The following is a 22,608-nucleotide window of genomic DNA, read 5'->3' as shown; positions in this document are numbered from 1 at the left end:
ACAAAAAAAAAAAAAAAAAAAAAAAAAAAATCATGATTCTCCTTTCATCCCACATTACATATACACTTTGGGAACCTAATTTAGTTTTGTAATTTACATACAATACCAGGATTGAAAAACAATGACAATTTGAAGGAAAAAATGATTAATACTATTTTAATATCTAATAGATTAAAAATATATTTAATAAATAGAAATAATAAGCTAAATACTATACCTAAGCAAAATATTAGGCCAGCTGGTGGCATGGTCCTGAAGGCAGCTGCATCCCACATGGCTGACTGTAGTTCGAGTCCCAGACACATAGCAGGCATGTGGTAAGTGCCCAAAAATCCCAAAAGGAGGATGAAATGGAGGCAAGACCATCCCCTCTTGGTGTGTGTGTGGGCGTGTGCTTTTTCACTCCCCCCCTTATAGCATGTGCACCCTCTGGCAAAAAAAAATTAAAAATAAATAAAAACAAAGTATTATCTTGAAAAATTAAAAAATTATTAAGAAACCCAACTCTTCTGCCCAAATACAGGATTAGAAGAGGAGATATAAACTGGTCTTCATCTCTAAGGTCTTTCTCTAGCTTTGTTTGAAAATATGGTCAACCTTCAGCTCAGGACTCCCGAATCTACGGTACAATACTCAAAGAAACCTCACAAGATTTTTCTACTCCTAGCCCCAGGGTCTGTTCAGTCCAGGCCAGCAGTCCCATCCTCTTCTCCTCCTCGCTGCCCGCTCACCAGACGGGCCTGCAGCCGCCATCTTCATCTCCATGGTGTTTCCACAAAGCACTCTCTCTGTGGGGGCTTTTCACTCTGCCCACCCTCTGCTTCCAGCCTGGCTATCCAGTAATAATAGTCTCCCCATTTCTTCCTTAGGAGAAAGCCACTGGACCATGTCTGTTTTAAAAGTTTATATCTATCAATTTTGGAGAAAACAGGAAAGAAACAACAAAACCTTACTGAGAAGGTATCAGGAACCTTGGCAGACTTCCGACCTTCCCAAGAAGTTTTACTTTGACTTCAACCCAAGCCCAATCAAATGCTGATATGGAAAAATAAAAAGATCAGCTTTAGAAAAGTCTTCCATTTTTAAAAAATTGGTTTCCCCCCTTTTCTTTATTCATGCTAGAGAATAAAGAGATATAAACAGTATGTGTTCAGAGACGGAGATGAACACCCTCTACAGGGACTGCCATGCTGTTATTCCCTTCCTCCAGTCCTCCAGCCCATCGGATGGATCTCGGGCACTCACGAGCATGCCCGGCATGCTGCAGGCAGACCAGGCGAGGGATTCACACCATGGTTGCCATGTGTGTGGAATGCAGCTTCTCTTGAGCAGTTCATTATCCCTGGGCCACAAAGCTAGCCCTAGAAAGTCTTCTAATTAAGGATTTCCCAATTCTGTTCCAAAGAACAAAGTGCTCCATCGGTTTTACATTGTTTAATCTAAATAGTTCTCAAGTACGACTGAATATAAGACCCTTTTTCTTGATTCATTTCAGTACTGTTAAAGGTCCACTGGAAGCAGAAAAGACATACTCTTATACACTTTATCCATTTTACTCTACACGATTCATCACAGGTAGGTACCTATGCTGTTTCCTCAGTTTCTCGGGTGTTTCAAGTGGGACAAAACCCACATCAGCACCCCTGGATTCAACCACTGAGTACTAGCTATTCATAAAGCACTCTGCTAGTGTTCTCTGTGGAAAACCTAAAGATGTGCAGTTACGTTTTGTCTGTGTTTTAGACAGGGTCTCTGTCGCACTCCTTCTGCCCAGTAACTGAGACTACATGAGCAACCCCCGCCATGCCCAGGTTTCAGGGTCAGGAATCAAACCCAGGCCTCCTCTGTGGCCCCAGGCTGCCAAGTTAACTGTCAACCAGCACACACTACTGCAGCTTGCCTTAGGAAGTTCGGCTCCTGGCCATTTGCTTCTGTACCTTAAAAAGGGGACTTGAACTCAAAAACTGAAAATCTCCCAGATTTTCACTCCTAGGGTTCACCTAGATCCTTTCCTCCAGGAATACTTCAAAAGAACGATCTTTGAATATGAAAGATCTGTGCTCAGATCCTGCTGTGACTAATTGTTTGACCTTAGCATTTACAACTTTCCTTTTTTTAATGGTCAGAGTACACATGTATTCACCAGAGAGAGACAGAGGGGAAAGGAGAACTCAACCCCAAATGGGATGTGGTCACATCACAATTCCTGCTTTTTCATGTCTCCATCCTGTCAGGTCTTTGGACAGGCACACATATGTACCTGGCAGTTTTTCAGGCTGCCACAGCTGGGACTTGAACTGTAGCCAGCCATGTGGGATTGAGTTCCCTTAACCAGTAGGCCATAAGGCTGGCCCTCATTTATAACTTCTAAATTAAGAGCAATGCTCCACTGGAAAATAAACCTAAAAGAATCTTACAGTTTTCTTTGGTGTCTTGGAGGAGGCCTGTATGGACTTCCGAGAAGAACGCAGATTCTTAGACATACTTCGGGTTGTCCTCCTTGGAAAGGGTGGTGGGGGGGCCCCTTCCTCCTCCTCCTCACTGCTAGAGTCTGTACTCTTTGATGGTGGCAGAAACTCTTCCTCTTCTTGGTCATGTTTACCATTACCTAGAAAGCTGAGTAAGTGGGACATCATTTTCTGATAGTCAGTGTTCAAGTCTAAGTAAGAGCTCCATAAATGCCAGAGTTGATTTGCAGTATAGCAGTCTTTCCTGTGACCAGGCAATAGAAGATTTGCAAGGAGAAGATTTAAAATGGTTGATGGGAAGTACTCAGTGCTCATATCTACTCCAACTAGGTGTGGAAGTCATAATTACACAGATACTTTTTTTTTCTTTTTTTGGAGAGGTTTTTGCTATGGGGCACGTGCGCTCGCCAGAAAGTCAGAGAGAGACAGAGAGACAGAAAGCGAGAAATCACCCCCAGGGGGGATGGCCATGCCGCAATCCCTTCCCCGTTCTCCTCTCAGGATCTTGGGCACACACGCACACGCGCCTGGCGTGAGTTTAAGCCACTGGGTCTGGGACTCGAACCACAGTTGACTACATGGGAGTTCAGCAACATAGCCATTATATCAACTGCTGGTCCCCTCAGATACATTTTGATTGAAATTTATAAGGAATAACACTTGAAATTACCAAGGAAATACCTAAAGTTTTCTGAAACTTGAAAACTCAAGAGAAACAGCATAGAAAAGCAATTGAAGCACCCAATGAGCTGCGCCTAACAGGCTAAAGTCGGGTGAAACTCCCCTCATTGTGGCTAGCATCCTAGCTGCTTGGGAGTGTGGTATGCCACATGGCCCTAGTAAAGGGAAGCTCCAGAGACTACAGGGAAGGAACTTGCCATGGTTACCCTCATATCCCAGGATCTAAAGCAGCTGTGAAGTGGTACTGTTTTTGAGAACTGAGCACCTGGCCCAAGGATGGACAGCCTATAAATCTTCGCATCCCTGATAGCGCACAGAGATCCCATCACACCTGTGTGGGCAGCTGCAGTGACTGAGCAGTAGGGCAGTGACACCAGCACACAAGCCCATCTGGCATGATATACTCTCTCTCTAATGCAGATGGACCACCTCAGTGGGAATGGAGGAACAGGGGATCAGAAGAACAGAATCTGTCATGTGAGTGGACCCTACCTTCGGCCCCCACAGAAGAGACTAAGGAAAAAAGATACTCCCTCCTGACTGACTAGGAGGCTTGCACTCCCACTCTCCCTCTCCCAAAGTAAAATTCCAGAAAAGATCCTTGCCCCCTTTGTTAGCATCTGCAATATAACTTCTAATCTTGCTGAACTGGAATGTTAAGAGGAGGGGAGAACCAGCTGGTGGCATAGGGGCCGGGGTGTCTGGATCCCATATGGTCACCTGCAGTTTACAGCCAGAGGCTGAGGGACATGCTATGCTAGGTGCATATGCATGCATGCTAAAATCTTGAGAGAACAGAGGAGAAGGGATTGCAGCCTGGCCATCCCCCCCGGGCAATAATTTCTCACTTTCTCTCTCCGGTAAGCACATGTGCCCTATAGCAAATTCAAAAAAAGAAAAAAAGGAGAGGTGGTTGACAGAGAAGGTGCTAGAGATCCCTTAAGCTGAGCAGAAAGGAGGAGATGAGGAACTCACCCTGGGCAGCCTTGTTCTCCACAGCCCTCATGAGCACCTAGTGGGCCCATCTAGAGCGAACCTGTTCCCCCACTAGTGACCCAGACCACCCTCATGGTCCTGTTAGCGCTGGAGGCCCACACGCAATGTCCCCGTGTACCTGCTGGTCCCCATACCACCACAGAGACCTGTCTTTAGTGTCCTTATGACCCCACTGGCCTTTGCTAATGCCCCAGAAAGCTTGCCTAGACAACCCCTATGCCCACCGCGAGTGTCCAGTGAGAACTTGCTAGTTGAAAGGTAAATTTCAATAGACTGGCAAACAAGAAACAATATACGACATCACAGATGGCAGCAATATCTTTCTACGACTGAAGAGGAGTCTTACCGAAGCTGCTGCCTAATCCGATTCAAAGTCAAGCGAGAACTCTCTCTGCGAGTACGATGAGTAGGGGTGGCTATCTTCTGAGTTTCTGGTTCTTTTGCCTCCCTGCAAGATAGTATAGCGAGGTTATGGGAAGAGTATTCAAAGCCAGGGATCCACAGCAGGCACCAGAAGATACTTGGGAGACCTGAATGGCTCTTATTCTTTAAACGGCTACTTTGGAAAGAGCTGACCACAGTTTAGAAAGTTTACAACTGAAGCTAGACTGAAACTCAGAGATCAAAGTTTGCCTAAAGCTTATCATTTAAATCAGACTTACTACCTCCCCAACTAGAGACCAGAAATATACTAAAGTCTCAGGCAGTTTCTTCTGCTCTATTGTTTTTAATGCATTTATGAATTTTTAATTGAAGCTTCCTCAAACGTCTAGAAATCAGTCAGAGAGACATCTACACACCCATGTATATTACGCAGGCTCAAGGTTAGCAGAAACCCAGCTATCTGTTCAATATAAAGTGTTCATCGAGTAACCTATTATGAGCCAGTTGCTGGAGTTTCTAGACAGGAAACACTGAAACGTGTAATTCCTGGCTTGCCACATTTATATCTGTATAGTCCACTGTCTATCATCCCTTTCTGGTATCAAACTGCAGTTTGTTCTGGACACATTTTTCTTTTTGTACTGTATGTTTCAGAATGCTTTCCAGACACAACAAAACAGCAAAATACTGACTTAAGAGCAATGTGAAATAGATTCCTAGGCCCAGTATTTGGAGCCTGATTTACTAGGTCTGGGAAGAGGCTCAGAAATATTTCTTCTGGAAAAGTTCCTCAATGATTTTGTGACATGACCACGCTTACCACCTACCGCTCTAATTTTTTTTCACTATGACCCACACATCTTGCATCCTTGAAATAGTTCAATTTGCTCTGTGGAAAGAAAGTATCGCTGGTCACCTCTTTCTGATGATTTCTGGCTTCAGAACCATAGCAGGCACCCCTGAGGATTTTCGTCCCCCTTTGGTAGGGTTAAGCATGCTCTCCTTAGTAATCTCTGTGGTTTTCATAGCTGGAACTCGGGTTCTCAGGGTCATGTGACTTTCAGGTGAAGCCTTGTCATCCTCAGTACAAGAGAGTCGAATCTCTCTAGTTTCCTCTGAGGCTTTCAGAAGTGGAGATGAGTTCTCAATTCTATCAGGCTGAGACTTCTTAGAAGGCGAGGTGATTCCAAAGACCATTTTCCGTTTAATTCTCCTCGGAGACTCTACGGAGGCATGTGAAGTCTGCTGGGAAATCTTAGTGCTAGGTGTCGTTGGGAAACCTAAGCCCAAGAAAAACAGCCCATAGACAATGTTTGAGCTTTATACCTAGAGCAACATATAAACCCCTCATTATAGCTAATTAATCTACTGAAGTTATACAAAGGCATGAGTTAGCCATACTTTGCATTATTCCATGATTTCTTTGTCCAGGTAGCCCTAATAATTTTTCTTCTCCCTTCTAAATTTCATGAGTGATTTTCCTACTTAGATCTGTTAGTCAACTTTAAGTCAGCTTTTGTGGATAAATGTTCATCAATTAGGTTCCTTTGAAATAGTCTACCAGAACAGTGGTTCCTAACCAGGGGTGATATAAGCATGCATACCCTCCCCTAACTCAACAGTATTCAAAGCAATTTATACAAGTGATGCAACTAACTTTTCTGAACTCATACTATACATGCCAATCAAGAGAAGAGGGATTTTTCAGGTAGTCATAGAACAAGCACCATTCATTTGTTCATAGATTATCAACTGAGCTGTTAAAATGGCAAAGTATGTGCCTGGTAGTTGGAGGAAGCAAAAGTTGGATGAGACTCAATGCTGGCTCATACGCAAGACACTAACCTCGCTAGGGGAGATAGTTCAGATGAGTAGGTACAATATAAAGTAAAATAAAAGTCCTAAAGCGTGTCAGTGCTAAAAAGATAGCTTTTGAGATAGATCGTGAAAGAAGGGGAAGAAGAGCCATGTGTGGAGAATAAGGAGAGACGGATATGAGCTATGGCAGAAAGGCAGGAAAGCTCAGAGCACAAAGGAGTTTGCTTTAGTCACAGCCCACGGTGTGTAGGGGACAGCTGCAGACAACATAGAAGAGCTAGCTAGTGCCTGCTGTTTACAGGCAGGGACTTCACAAAATCAAACTAACCACTGTACTAGAGCACATTTCTTGAAACGAGGTTCAGAATCTAGGAGGAATCAGGTGAAAAGGGAAGGCTAAGAAAACATGAGACAGTTTCATTTATAATCACCCAAAATTAGAAATAGCCCAAATGTCCTTAAACTGGGAAGGGATGAACTGTGGTAAATCCATACAATAGAATACTACTCAGCAATTAAAAAGAAATAAGCCACTGACAAATAAAACACAACTAACTCTCAAATGTTTGATGCCAAGTGAAAGAAGTCAGATTCCAAGGCTACAGACTGTGTGATTCCAACTACAACTTTCCAGAAAAGGTAAACCAATAAAGACAGCAAACAAATTAGATTGGTGGTTACTAGTAGCTTGGGGAGGAGACAGGGATTGACAAAGGGGCATATGTCAATTTTGGGGTGGTAAGTCCAGGACTTGAACTGTGCAGTCAGCCATGTGGGATCCAGCCACCTTAACCACCATGCCCTAGGCTAGCCTGCTATGTATATTTCTTTTTTTTTTTAATTTTTATTTATTATCATCATAATCTTCTTTATATTACATTGGATTACATATAACTTTACAGTGTATTACATTGTTTTTTCAAAAGGGAATGCTATGTATGTTAGTCAGTACAGAGACATTAATCTCCCCGCTTCAACATTCAATATCTTTTCTATGTTTTCCCCAATCATTATTTTTATTACTCTAATTATTTTTAAAACGGTCAATCGCTATTTCTCATTTTGCTTGTAAAAATACTTTGCCCATCATGAAATACTTCTCAGACCAGTCCAGTTGAGAATACTATACATGTCATCATCAACAGTTAATAAGCCATATCTGTTTCTCACTAACGTCCTGTCTCTCTATTGTTCACTTGCTATCTTTCTCTATCCTCTTCTCTTCACTTACCCCATTCCACACTGTCCTATTCTCATTAAGTACCTTCACTGTGTTTATGTCCTCCGAATTTTTGCTCTCTATTATAGAGTGCGGATAGTCGGTATATATTGAGTGGATACATACAATATCTTTCTTTCATAGCCTGGCTTACTTCACTCAGCAATAGATCCTCCATATCTGACCATTTTCTATCAAATTCCAGGGTCTTGTTATTTTTTATGGCTGAGTAGTATTCCATAGAGTATATATACCACACTTTTCCAATCCATTCATCAGTTTGTGGACATTTAGGTTGGTTCCATGTCTTGGCAATTGTGAATAATGCTGCAATAAACGTTGATGTGCAAGCACTTTTCTGACTGAGCGTTCTCCTATCTTTTGGGTAAATACCCAGAAGTGGGATTGCTGGATCAAATGGTAGTTCTATTTGTAGATCTTTGAGGAACCTCCATATTGTTCTCCACAGTGGTTGAACTAGTTTACATTCCCACCAACAGTGTAGGAGGGTTCCCTTTTCACCACATCCCCGCCAACACTTATCACTTTTTATATTCTTAATCTTTGCCATTCTGATAGGGGTTAGGTGGTATCTCATTGTGGTTTTTATCTGCATCTCCCTTATGATGAGAGATGTTGAGCATTTCCTCATATGCTTTTTGGCTGTTCGTCTTCCTTAGAGCCATGTATATTTCAACACGTGTCCAATCAGTACCTGGTTCACTGCTACACTAACTCTATAGTGCTATATGAATTACTATTTTATCATATTCCATTAGCCCCAATATCGCCTGCTGTGACCCATTACACACTTACAGCCAAGCTCCAACCTCTTCCTTGCCCGTGGGGTGACAGGATGTACAGGAGTTTGACAAGATTTGGAGGCAGAATGTTTCGATTCTATCCTTTTGACCACATGTTCTGCTGTGGTCCAAGAAGGGTTTTCTGTGCTCTTAGTCTTGGCTCCCACGGGGTTCTGGCACTCGGGGCTCCCTTCCTGCAATTTATTCAACTCTGCAAATAGTTCTGGAGATAGTGGCCTGAAATTATTTTCATTCCAAGATAGCTTCACAAAAAGTGTCTTCTCATTTTTCAGGTCCATAGGAATCACTTCATCTGGGGCTAATGCTACTACCTGAATTTAGGAAATATGGGTGAATAAAAAAGATAAGGACCAAAGGAACCAAGGAATAATCTACCAAGAGCTATGATTAAAAACCACTTAACCCCCCAGCTATATGTGGACCTATAGAGTCAGAGACATGCATAACACACACTTGGAAAAACATTTAAGGGGCCAGCTGGTGGCACGGTGGTGAAAGTGGCTGGATTCCACATGGTCAATTTCATGGTTTGAGTCCCAGACCACTGCCTGAAAACATATTGGGTGGGTTCGTGTATACGTGTGCCCAAAATCCCAAAAGGATGGAGAAATGGAGAAGGGGTTGTGGCATGACCAAACCCAAGAGAGGGTGCTTTCTCACTCGTTCTCCCTCTTCAATGACCATTAGCACCATCCAGTAAATTATAAAAAAAGAGAAAAAAAGAAAAAGGAGAGAAAAATCTATGAATAGTTACTGAACACTTACTCATTTAACCGATAATATTTTCTTTTTGGAGAGATTTTTGCTACAGGGTGCATGTACTTGCTGGAGAGACAAAATAACAGAAAATGAAAAGTTGCCCTCCAGGGTGGATAGCCACACACAATCCCTTCTCCATTCTCCTTCCGGGATATACATGCACCCAGCTTTAAGTTTTAAGCTGCTGGGTCCAGAAATCGGATGGCAGTCGACTACATGGGAGTCCAGCGATATAACCATTAGAGTATCTGCTGGTCCTCCAATAACAGTTTTAAAGACACCAATGGAGATTTTGAAAAGTTCCTGGAAAAACAGAATTAAAGTACCAGCTTATTTAGATGCTAAAAAATGTGTGAAATTCATGCATAGTATTTTAAAGGTATACAATTTACGTATACTTTTTTTTTTGGAGAGATTTTTGCTATAGGGCACATGCACTCGCCAGAAAGATAGAGAGAGACAGAGAGACAGAACGTGAGAGATCACCTACCCGAACACAGCCAATGATGGTCTCAGCATTAATGTTGCAGTCGTATGCAGGGTAATCATACCAGAATATCTCCTCTGCATCAGGTGTCCGCCCCAGCAAATGCTGTTTACAAACAGGGACTTCACAAAATCGAACTAACCACTGTACTCGAGCGCGTTTCTTGAAACGAGGTTGAGAATCTAGGTGGAATCAGGTGAAAAGGGAAGGCTAAGAAAACATGAGACAGTTCATTGGGCACATCCCAAATGCCAGACTATGCTGAGCATCATTGATCTTCATGATAACCCAACCAGGTAGGTACTATTGCTATCCCTCTTCTACAGGCAAAGCAATCAGGTATTTGTCAAAGGTCACAGGACCAATCAGCAGCAACGTGACTCCACCCTATACCTATGCTCTTCTCATCCTGCTCCACTTCCTGGTGTTACTATCAGTGGACAAAGGAATTGCGAAAGATATTTGAGAGGAGCTGCCCTAATCACAGGCACCCAACAAATCATCAACAAAGCTTGCAAATTAGTAATTAAGGCAGCCTCGCACAACAGCAAAACAAAAACCCAAGCAAGAATTAGGTACTACTGAGGTAACTTCTGGTACACATGTCCTTGTAACCTTCAACTTTTTATTACTGTAATATATACCATTAATATTTTTCCATGTCAGCTTTAGCTCCAGGTAAAGATATACACTCATGAGTGCCATCATCATCATCGTCTCTTCTCGGCTCTCACAGGAGAAAGATGGAAGCCATCCAATGGAACATCATGCAATGACTAAAATCTATCCAGATGCAAAAGCCCACATTTCTGCTGGTGTGCTCCCTCTAGTGGATGTTAGTTTGATAAAGTTTTTCGCCATACTTGTCAAATAGCCCTCCCAACTGTGTAATGTAAAAACATCTTTATACATTCACTCTATTGATTCCTTCTCCTAGATATCCAAACTGCTAGGGGACTACCTAACTAACATGTAAATCCGCTCCTATCTCTTAGAACAGGCAGTTTTGGAGGTTGGCCCCGTAGCCCGCTGAGTAAGTAGCTGATTATGGTTTGAATGCTAGCCCTGGCAGCTTGAGAAACATGCTAGGTGCTGGGACCAGCAGTTAGCGTAATGGCTATGTCGCAGGACTCCCATGTAGTCGACCACGGTTCGCGTTCTGGACCTGGTGGCTTAAAACTCATGCCGGGCGCGTGTGTGTGTGTGCCCAAGATCCCGAGAGGAGAATGGAGGAGAAGGGATTGCGGAGTGGCCACTCCCTTTTTTGCGCCCCCCCCCCCCCGGGGGGGGGGGTGATTTCTCACTTTCTGTCTCTCTGTCTTTCTCGGTCTGTCTGGCAAGCGCACGCAACCTATAGCAAAAACCTCTCGAAAAAAAATTTAAAAAAAGAAACATGCTAGGTGCACACGCATGCGTGTCCCATATTCCAAAAGAACAGAGAAATAAAGAAGGGATCGTGGCGTGGTCACGTCCCATTGGGGCAGGCAGTACTTTCTCTCCATTTCTCTCTCCAGCAAGTGCTGCGTGCCCTCTGGCAAACAGTAGTCTTTTATCTGCGATTTCCCTTTCTGTGGTTTCAGCTAGGAAGGTTAACCATGTCTTATTATTAACTGTTGTAATTAATCTCTGATTGTGCCTAATGTGTAAACTTCATCAGAGGGTATGTACATAAAGGAAAAAACACGTTACACATAGGGCTTGGCACCACCTGTGGTTTCAGGCTCCTCTGGGGCTCTTGAAACACATTCCCTAAGGATAAGGTAGAGACTATTGTGGTTTCAAATCACAGTCGCAGTCTTTCTTCATGATCATCGGAGCTCTGCCCTATTCCCACCGTCCCGTGCTCTCTTATAGAGGGTTGGAAGCTCGGTGCACCAGGTGAGCCTGTGAGTGTGGGCTTGTAGGCTGTAGTTGCTGTCTTCCCTTTTGCTCCTCAGTCCAGAGGCAATTAGCGCCTTCCTGCACTTACTATACCTATGGGAAAGATCAACTTTCCTTCCACATTCTGCCAGAGAATACATGTATTCCCAGGTACTTACAGAAGACAAAGGAAGAAAGCAAGGAAGTGGGATCAGCAGATGGCATGGTGGTGAAGGTATTAGACCCCCACATGCACTTTCCCTCTCCCTCCACCTGGTGAGCACAAGTGCTCTGCAACAAATTTTTAAATAATTAAATAAATAATTCCTCCCCCCCCTTTCCCCCCACTCTAAAACACATGAGCTTGTTGGAGAGACAGAGACAGAAAGCAAGAAATCACCCCCTCTTGGGGCAGATGGCCATGCTGTAATCCCTTTTCTGGTCTCTTTGGGCACACATGCCCAGTGTAAGTTTTAACCCACCGGGTTCAGGACTCAAACTGCGGTCAACTATGTGGAAGTCCAGCGATGTAGCTGTTACATCATCTGGTCCCAAAATTAAATAAGTAGTTCTTAAAAAAAAAAAAAAAAAGAAAGAGAAAAAGGCAAGAAGGCACACCCTATGAGAATGATCACACTTCAATCCCTTCTCCATTTCCTTCTCCTTTCAGAATTCTGGGTACACATGTACACAGGTCTGGAATGTTCCTCAGGCTTCCAGATCCAGGACTCGAACTGCACAGTAAGCCATGTGGGATCCAGTGACTTAACTACTGTGCCACAGGCTGGCCCTTTCCACAAATACAGTCTCTTTGAAGAAGGCAAGACTCCATCTTGGAGGAGCGCCTCCATTATAAACTGTAAATTCTTATGGCGTGGTGGCTGAGGTGTTGGACACTCCCACATGGCCGACTGCAGTTCAAGTCCCGGACCTGGTGGCTTGCTTTCTCATTCTCTCTCTGTCTTCTCTCTGGTCAAATTAAAAATAAATGAATGAATAAATAAAATTAAATTAAAAAAAATTCTTATGACTAGAAACTTGCCTTCACCTCCTTTGCCTAAGAGTAAACAGAATGATAAACACTCCTATTGTCTTTAAACTCCACTCCTCCAGATATGGAGAGACCCTGAATTCATGAATAACTCAGCGCTGATTGCTGTCTAAGATTTTTGCCCTCCAGCAAACTTACTGCCCCTCCCTAGAGCTACTGGATAACATGAAAACCTTGAATGGATTAGACTTTCTGCTTCTCTGACTCCCTCCTTTGATGCTATGTAGGGTGGGATATGAGCCCAATCTCCACCCCGAGACTGCTCCTTCCCCAATTCCCCCATAAAAGACCATGTCTAAGTCCCAGTTGGGGCTGAAGATTCAGTGTTAACTCCTCCGTGATCGCAGACTGCTTTCCATTCCCTGGCATCTGGTTTTCTGTAACATCTGGAGGTGAAACATCTAAAGTTTGTTTTCCTGACTGAACACCAACTGATAAACCTTCCCAATCCAATTTGCCTTCTCCCCATAAAAAGGCTGCACTTGCAAAAATGAGAAAGCTAAATTCTTGAGTCCTCCACTTCCATTTGGAGTCACTGATCTAGTGATTAAGCTTTATAGATGGAAAGGATATAGCTAGTGCTTCTGTGACCTCACTTCAAAGTCTAAGGTACCCTGCAGCATCTGTGAACAGAGGAAACAGCAAACTTCCATCTCCCTGCTTCCCAATCATTCAGGACAAGGAATGATTTTCACTCACCATCTTCAAACAACTCAATCAATTTAGCAACATACGGGTTTTTCTCATCATCCCCTTCAATCAGAACAAACTGTCCAACCTGGACATGAATCTCACTGGAACCTTCCATTTTCACACGTATTTCTCTAGGAAGTAAAAAAGAAATATGTCAGACAATCATGTGGGGTAGGCCAAGTTTTTCAGACTTTTGACCACAAAAGAAAGGCTCTAACAGAAAAATCCTCTAAACAGTTTCTCTCTTACTGGAAAACCAATTCACCCCGAAATGAGTAGACAAAATGAATTGGATAAGTTGTTTTAGCTAAGTGGTAAACCCAGAGGCCTTTACATAAACCCTAACTTCTTTTGGTTATTGACAAAGAATTATAAAAGCTTCCCAAGAAAGCTTTCCTTGAAAGTTGCCCAATAGCAATATCAAATCAGAGATCTCTAGGGATGGGAAGGACATAAAAACATTTATCATTTTGGTAGCATGAAGAGTTACAGAGAACTCGCCTAAGATAGGTACATGATCGTATATAGCAAATTTTATTTATTTTTTTAGAGAGAGTTTTTTGGTATAGAGCATATGCGCTTGCCAGAGAGACAGAAAACAAGAAATACCCCCCTGGGGGGAGGTTGGCCACGCCACAATCCCTTCTCCTCCATTCTCCATTTGGGATTTGGGGCAGGTACACATGAGACCAGCATGAGTTTTAAGCCGCTGGGTCTGGGACTTGAACTGTAGTTGGCTACATGTGAATCCAGGGACCTATTACATCATCTGCTGGTCCCATGTATAGCAAATTTTATTAACTTGTCATAATTTTGCTCCATCACCAACTGCTATATTTATGCTACTATCTTCTCGCATCAGTCAAGTTCCTCTTACAATCAATCAACTTGTCCCATTCAATCCTCAATCTGTAGTAACTACAACAGGCTGGATATAAGCTCTTAATAGTTTGCTTGAGGGGCTGGCAGGTGGCATGGTGGGTAAGGGTGCTGGACTCCCACATGACAGACTATAGTTCGAGTCCTGGACTTGCCTTGCTTTCTCACTTTCTCTCTCTCTCTCTTACTCTGTCCCTCTCTAGGAAAATTAAAATAAATAAATAAATAATTTAAAAATAAAAAGTTTTGCTTGAGAAGCCGTTATTTCCAGGGCAACCAAAGAACCCATCACTCACTTGTAGGTTTGGTAGTGTAGTTTTCGATCCAACAATGGCCTGCCAACCCATGAATAAGATCGCCTGGTCTTCAGTCTTGTAGGGTAGTATGCCATGGCTTCTGTGAAAAAATTCTAACTTTGAGTTACCATAACAACACTCTGATGTTCTATGACATTGTCAGTCTTTGGTTTCACTAAATTCAGGCTTTTTTCTGCTCCTATCTAATCCCACACATTTGAAATGTAGATGACATTTTCTTTGAGGAAAATGTTAAGCTCTATAAAGGTTAAACATGGGCCATTCAATATTGTCTTTGACATCCTGTACTATGCCTAATCTCTTCCCTAGGGAAACAGGGTCAATATGTAAGAAAAGAAACCTATAAAGGTTTTGAAGTACTTACTGGAAACAAAGCATTACAATTGGTGTGAAATACCTAACAGTCTAAAATGAAAAGACAATGGTAAAATAGCTGTGAATGTCTTCATTCAATTCATTTCAACCCACATAGGAATAAATATAAAAGCAATTTCACAAAAATGTTCATAGAACTTATACTGTGAAAAGTCCAGAAAGATGAACTGAAGTTAGATAAGCAGGTCTTCAGGCTGTTCAAAGAAGAAAGACTTCCTAAAGGTATTTCTTGAGCTGACTGACTAGTATACAGTGATAAGATGAAAAAGAATGAAAGAAGGAATCCAAGGGCTCCAGGCAAAAACATGCAACCCACATTTTGGAGAAGGCAATGGGTTTTAACAAGTCTATCTTTCTATTCACATTTAAAAACAATTATCAGTATTACTAACCTGTATTGCACTGGCAGTTGGAAGGGGTATTTTCCCTTGCAGCTGACAGATCCTGGATGTGAGTATTATGAGTAACTGAAAAGAAATGCTTATATTAAAGTACATGGGGAAAAAAGACATTTTTAGTGACAGAAATACAAATAAAAAACAAACAAACATAATTCTCTCTAAAATTCGGAAACTACACTCTACTGGACCCAATAACAATATCATTATTATTTTGTATGTTTAAATAATTTAAAAGTAATAAACCCTTTTTTTATTAGAGGTTTTTGCCTCAGGGAGATAGACATAGTAAGAAGGAAAGGGAGCAGTCACCCTGCAGGGGGAATGGCCACGCCATCTTCTCCTGGGATCTTGGGTACACATCCACATGCGCCTGACATGATTTTGAACCATGGTCAGCCATGTTGGAGTCCAGCAATGTAACCACTAAACATCTGCTGGCCCAAAAGTAATAAACCTTTCAAGTCTGAGTAATTTTAAAAAGTATTAAGCCATTCCCCTGAATTCCATGTTTTCTTTTGGAGCTAAAGTTTGGTAAACCATGGTTTAAAAAGAAGAAAATCCATCCTGACAGAATTATTCTGACAGAATTACTAGATCAATGATTTCATTCTATTGAAAACAATAGAATTAGCATAGTCTAGTCTATCAACATCGAATTAAACCAGCTGACTTCCTTTAGTCCAGTGGCATTATATCCTACATTCTACTTGGGAACCTTTTTTTTTGGAGAGGTTTTTGCCATAGGGTGCGTGGGCTCACCAGACAGACAGAGAGAGAGAGGCAAAAGTGAGAAATCACCCCCCAGGGAGGATGGCCACGCCACAATCCCTTCTCCTCCATTCTCCTCTTGGGATCTTGGGCATGCACCCACATGCGCCCGGTGTGAGTTTTAAGCCACCAGGTCCGGGGCTCAAACCACGTCGACTACATGGGAATCCAGTGACATACCCATTACGCTAACTGCTGGTCCCTAAAAATGGTATTTTAAAATAAACTTTGAGTAAATAGAAAAGCAAAGATGCTAAGTTGTTAATAACTTGCTTGCAAAAGATGAAGAAATGATTGCTATCAAGTCATTTAGAGTATAATTCATAACATATTACTATTAAAATCAATCTAATTTTAATTAAGTACAGAGTTGAAATGATCAAATAGCAAAGACTGATGAATAAGAGACTTGTGCCCTTGCGAAAAAATGAACTTGGATTCATAATATCCAATAAGCTTTTGATAAAAGCTAGTAAAAGTGAATATAAGTAAATGTTCAAGAATATAACAAAATACGTAATAGTAACATCTTCTTTGTCTTTCTTCTTCTCTAAATAGGGTTTGACTAATTCACAATCTTCTTGCCTCCGTCTCCCAAAGGGGCTGGGACTCCAGATGCACATATCAGACTTTGACGGTTTCCAGTGTGCACTATCAGGGCTGGGCCAAAATACTGGGTCATTGGGAAAGTCATGGGGCATTTTTGCATAGAAAACCACAACAAAATATGTCATGACTTTTCCAATGATTTAAAATATTCCCTTTCTAAAAAAAGTTTGCCACAGGGTACATGTACTAGACTGAGACAGAGAGGAAGAAGATGAGCTAGAAAGCACTTCCCATAGAGTAAGGTCATTCTACAATTCCTCCTCCTCCATTTCGCCCTCTTTCCAGGATTTTGGACATGCACACAAACACAACATATTTTTCCTTTTTTTTTTTTTTTGAGAGGTTTTCACTATAGGGCGCGTGTGCTCGCCAGACAGACAGAGAGACATAGAGACAGAAAGCGAGAAATCACCCCCTAGGGGGGATGGTCACGCCGCAATCCATTATCCTCCATTCTCCTCTCGGGATTTGGGCACGCACGCACACGCGCCCGGCATGAGTTCTAAGCCACCGGGTCCGGGACGCGAATCGCGGTCGACTACATGGGAATCCAGCGACATAGCCATTACGCTAACTGCTGGTTCCCAACATATTTTTCCAATTTTTTTTTTTAAAGAGAGATTTTTGCTATAGGGCACATGGACTCCCCAGAGAGACAGGAAGGGAGAAATCACCCCCCAGGGAGGATGGCCATGCAGCAATCCCTTCTCCTTCATTCTCTTCTCAGGATTTTGGGCATGTACACACACATGTCCAGTATGAGTTTTATGACATGGGGTCTGGAACTCAAACCATGGTTGTCCATGTGGGAATTCAGCGGCATAACCATTATGCCATCGCTGATGCCAGCATGTTTTTCAAGCCACTGGGTCCAGGACTCAAACTGTGCAGTCAAGTGAGGTCCAAAAGCTTTAACCACTAGGCTAGCCCAATGTATGTTCCTTTTAACAGATGATTTAACATCAAACTGGTGTCTCCCAGCAAACTTTCTACAATTCTTCACTAATCTAACTGCAGGATAAATGGCCTGTACATCCCTTTGAGAGTGACATTCTATTTCACTGGCACAATAATTTCATTTTTTCAAACCAAAAATTGGCAGATAGAAAGATTATTTCCATACCTATAAAATACTCAAATAAATATATCTAAGGGCATAAATCCATGTTCTCCGTTCTTCTGAATCCAGACTATATTTAGAATCTACAAAAAGTTGACAGAGGGTTCAGCAAGTGGCGCAGTGGTTAAGGTACTGGACTTCCACATGGCCTAATGTGGTTCGAACCCTGGACCTGTTGGCTTGAAAATCATGCCAGACACGTGTGTGTGCATGCCCCAAATCCCGAGAGTATAAAGAAGGGGCTGCAATGTGGCTATCCTCCCTCACCCCTGGTGGGGAAAGAGGGGTTTTCTCTCTTTCTTTTTCACTGTCTGTTATAAACACACACTACCGGTGGCAAAAACTTACCAAATAAAGAAAAGTTCATGGAAAACATGTATTAAGAAAAAATTATACACAACTTTCAGAATTTTTTACATCAAAATAAACTCAAATTTTAATTCCATTTTTTGAAGCTCTCTTGTATTTTAATAAAGGAAGACACACTCCTTAACAAAGCAGGCATACTCCTTAAAAAAAAATAAGCCAAGGTAAAAATTAAGATTCCTTCTAGGAATTTTAATCTAAGATTCTTTTCAGGAATCTTAATTTGGGCTGTGTTCAATGAGGCCAGTAAATGTGTGCAAGGGCCGGTGACTCACCCAGGCTGAGGTGGAGTTACCAGAAGGGAAGGCTACTAGGCCCTACTCCATATAATCCTCACTACTCTGTTCCATGCCTGCTTTTCTACAGCTTCAGCAGACTAAGACTGTAAGTGCCCTCAGACTTTCAAAGCTGCCGTTTTCTGTCTAGGCCATCTTTGCAGTGATGGCTCAGGTCTCAACCCCAATGAAACTCCTCAGAGAGGCTTTTACTGACAGCCAGTGAAAAGTTGCCCACACTTCCTTATACCCCTAGGTCACGTTCTGTTACACCACCATATCGTCAAAGCAATAAACATTATGTCATGTATTCATTGTGCTTCCATTAGCAGGTTTATTTACAAATTTAAAAATGTATTATTATTTTTAAGACTGACCAGAGAGAGACACAGAGCGAGTAAGAAAGAGAAAGTGAGAAAGCAAGCCACTAGGGCCGGGACTTGAATTGTGGTCGACCATGTGGGAGTCCAGCACCTCAACTACCATTACACCTGGGGCCCCAGCAGGTTCAATTCTAAAAGAGGAAGGCCCTGTGCACCCCTGGGCCTAGGTCAGATGCTGGCAATTAGGTAAAGTAAATGACCGAATGAACTGATTTTTTAAAAACATCAGGACAGGGGGCTGACAGGTGGTATAGTGGTTAAGGGTGCTGGACTCCCACATGGCCAACTGCAGTTCGAGTCCTGGAAATCTCACAAAACGGTTTTGAGCTAAAGAAATCAGATACCAAACAAATATATACCACCTTGATACCACTTATACAAAGTTCAAAAACACAAAAATAAATTACTTTATTAAGAGTCAGAACAGATGACAACTTAGGTGACTGCAAGGGGACACTGCAGGGAGAGGGTGCTTCTGGGATGCCGGTTATAATTTGTTTCTTATTTGAGTATTGGCTAACTGAGTAGTATCTTTTTTTTTTTTTTTTTTTTCATTTTTTTTTAAAAATTGCCAGAGGGCATGTGTCCTGCCAGAGAGAAACCAAGGGAGAGGGGAGGGGAAGCACCTCCCAATGAGGTATAGTCCCACTGCAACCCTTTTCCTCCATTTCTCTGTACTATTGAGAACTGGGGCACAAATGCACAAGGCATGTTTTTTTCAAGATGCCAGGACCATATTTTGCACCTTGGTCAACTGCATGGGATCTGGATCCCTTAGCCACCAGGTTACAGGGCAGGCCCACTATTTTCTCTTTAAGAAAACTGTATAGCTGTATCCCAGATGTGGGAGATGACGAATCCTGGGGGAAAACAAGGACAGCAATGAGGGAAGGCTGAAGTTGTCTCCAAAAGACCATGGCACCTCCACTTCTATAATGTCAGAACCCTAACTTTGGGAAGTCCCATCCCAAATTCCTTTTTCTATCTTTCTTTCTTTTTTTAATTGTCAGAGAGAGTGCATTCTCTTTCTCTCTCTGGCAAGTGCATGTGCCTGGTCTGTTTTACAAGCCATCAGAGTTGAATTGTAGCTGGCCATAGAGAATTTGGCTCCCTTAACGGCTCTCCATTTTTCTTAAATCATTTTATATTTTTCTATGAGCAAATGTGACACAGGCACTCTTCGAACTGTGTATCACTTACATATAAGAATGAATGTATGTATGTTATCCTTCAGTGAAAGTTTCAAAAGATTAATCAGGAGTCTTCCTGAAGAGACACCAGAAGGAAACCGTAACAGATATTAAGCATCTTGGACAATTAGTTGACTTTCTTACCCTCAACGCAGCATTTCATCTCATCCACCATCAGCAGAGAGATTCTCTAAGAGTGATGGGGACCAGCAGATGGTATAACAGTTACGTCACTGGACTCCCACAGAGCTGAACACAGTTTAAGTCCCAGACCCGGCAGCTTGGAACTCACGCTGGGTGCGTGTGCCCAAAATCCTGAGAAGAGAAGGAATTGTAGCATAGCCATCCCCTCAGGGGTGACTTCTCACATCCTGTCTCTGTTTTTCTCTGTCTCTCCAGCGAGTGCATGTACCCTATAGCAAAAAAAACTCTCTCTAAAAGAAAACAGTGGCGAATGGACAGGCCTGATATGGCTTAGTGAAGGTTTCAGCTTCTAGGAAACACCACAGGTCTATACTATATGGTCTTGAAGTCACAAATAGCAGAAATTTGGAATACACATACCACCCAGTCTAGGAAGCCACACCCAAAGAAAACAGATGAGTTGCAATTAACATGATAACACAGGGCCAGCTGCTGTGGTCCTTCAGTAACCAAGTGCTCCTCAAGGCTGGCAGCCATATAGTCAAATGTGGGTTCAGATCTCCACGTCAGCTTGAAAACTCGCCAGGTGCTCACAGGCGCCCAAGAGCCTGAAGAGCTAGATGGCAGAGGAAAGGGAACTGGAGCTCGGTGACATGCTGTTGAGGGTGTTTTTCTCTCTTTGTCACCCACATATGTAAACACACTATATTTTAAAAAGATAGTAGATATAAGAGCAAGTATGAGAAGGTTGGGCCAAAACTCTTGACATACTTTCTTTCCTACAGTAATATTAGAATGATACTACTACACAGTGCACGGTAGGCATACGATTATAAACATTTACCAAATGAAAAGTAGATGTTATCACTCTGAAGTGACAATGTGCCCAAAGTAATACAGGATGGCACAGTCTTAACTCGAACCCTGAGCCAGCCAGATTCCAATGCTTTTATCTATGTCACCATAGAACATACTGTGAGATTATAGTATTCATGTATGCATGGGAGAGACTGCTTGTGGTATGGTTATTATGTCAGATTCCTCAGTTACTGAATGAGGGGTCAACTCCGTCTCGACTTTCTTACCTATAAAATGTAAATAACAGAATCTTTCTTTTATTCAACCAATACTTATTTATTAAGCATCCATATGGGCCGGGCACTACTCTAGGATTATCAAGGATTAAGTGAGAAAAATGCAAAATACATCCTCCCACTTCCTTAATCCCTTGACTTTATTTCTAAGAGATAATGATTTTATTTTATTTATTAAGAATTATTTTAACTTAATTTTACTTATGTGTTTGTTTTAATTTGACCAGAGAGTGAGAGAGAGAAAAAGGGAAAATGAGAATGTAAGCTGCCAGGTCCAGGACTGGAAACCTCAGGAGACCATGTGGGAGTCCAGTACCCTTAACCACCATGCCACCTGCCAGCCCCAGTTTCATTTTATCTTTAAAGTATAATTTGAGGAATGATACAGAACTCACAATTCACACAAAATTCTGCATTCAATTTTAGGGGATTCACAATCCTCTATTATAATTACAAACCATTGCAGAAGGATAAACCATGCCATCACCTTGTAAATGCCATTGGCATCCACAACCCACCTAATACAGCAGGAAAGAGGGTATAAGATTATAGCTAATCCTTGTAGTATCACAAATAGGCCAGGATAGGAATCTCGCATCTCCAGCGCTCTTTCCAATTGTCACAACTGAAGGCCTTTCTACTTTGGGGCTAGACCAGAGAAAAGTAGAACCAGTGCTACTAGACTTCTCTTCTGGAAAGAAGATGGATAGGGGACCAGCTAATACAGCAGTTTATCTGGAAAAAAGAGGGGAGGGGTCTAAACCGATTAGTCAGAAATGACGCCCAGAATCATAGGGCACTACTCCTCCTTCCCCCTAGTAATGCTACACCGTGGCTCAAAGGAGAAATGAAGCGAGTGCTTTACAAAAGCAATGCCATAGAAGGAAAGGCTAGGACCAACACTGGCAGTCCAGGGCACTGAGGACAGGAGTGCTCACGCTTCTGCGCTGTTGGTTTCTGACTTCCCCACTGCAAACTCTAGTCCTTGGTACGAAGAAAAGCCTTTTAGGAATTCGGAGGTGCAAAAGGGGAACGCTCCCATTGGGCTCACAACAGTGCCTGGCACGTAACAGGCGCTTGGTACACGTCTGCTGAGTGACTGAGTGATGAGAGAGTAGAGAACGGCGTCCTCAGTTCCGGGGGTACCCCCCTCCAGCCCGCAAGGCGCCAACTCACCGGGTGCCGAAACTTCCTCGGGTTGGCTGCAAGTCCTCCAACTTCCTACTGCCTCCCTGTCGGGAGCTCCAGGGACTGCGGCAACTCTGACTTGCACCAGCCGAGCTCGTCTTTGAACAGTCACAGGCCACTGGCCTGAGCCAAAGCCGGTGCCTGCTAGCTAAGACAAGAAGGTGGAGAAAAGAAAACTTCGCGCCAAACGGCGTGGCTCCGCCCCCAGGCTGCCTCCCCGCTACGTCACGTCCAATCCGCCCCGCAAGGCCCGCCCACC

General features: G+C 42.7%; 1 protein-coding gene across 3 annotated transcripts in view; it reads right to left on the bottom strand.

Moving 5' to 3' along the window:
• ORC1 (origin recognition complex subunit 1) overlaps positions 1-22,542 on the bottom strand; it is a 30,713-nt gene extending 8,171 nt beyond the window's left edge. Inside the window, exons 1-9 of one of the 3 annotated variants that reach the window (XM_006149395.3) lie at positions 22,338-22,542; positions 15,204-15,278; positions 14,416-14,515; positions 13,247-13,371; positions 9,640-9,818; positions 8,383-8,701; positions 5,446-5,809; positions 4,492-4,593; positions 2,418-2,616 (exon numbers count right to left, since the gene is read on the bottom strand). In XM_006149395.3, coding sequence (XP_006149457.1) covers positions 2,418-2,616; positions 4,492-4,593; positions 5,446-5,809; positions 8,383-8,701; positions 9,640-9,818; positions 13,247-13,371; positions 14,416-14,510 — 1,383 coding nt within the window. In that variant the 5' untranslated portion in view covers positions 14,511-14,515; positions 15,204-15,278; positions 22,338-22,542. Of the gene's footprint in view, positions 1-2,417; positions 2,617-4,491; positions 4,594-5,445; positions 5,810-8,382; positions 8,702-9,639; positions 9,819-12,114; positions 12,137-13,246; positions 13,372-14,415; positions 14,516-15,203; positions 15,279-22,337 lie in introns of those variants that run through there. The other 2 variants (XM_006149396.3, XM_027772236.1) reach the window with 2 other exon arrangements.
• Positions 22,543-22,608: the final 66 nt, after the last annotated feature.

Source organism: Tupaia chinensis, unplaced genomic scaffold (genome assembly GCF_000334495.1).
Source record: "Tupaia chinensis unplaced genomic scaffold, TupChi_1.0 Scaffold000259_1, whole genome shotgun sequence".
In the NCBI taxonomy this organism is placed as follows: Eukaryota; Metazoa; Chordata; class Mammalia; order Scandentia; family Tupaiidae; genus Tupaia; species Tupaia belangeri.
This window is presented reverse-complemented; position numbering and strand designations above follow the sequence as displayed.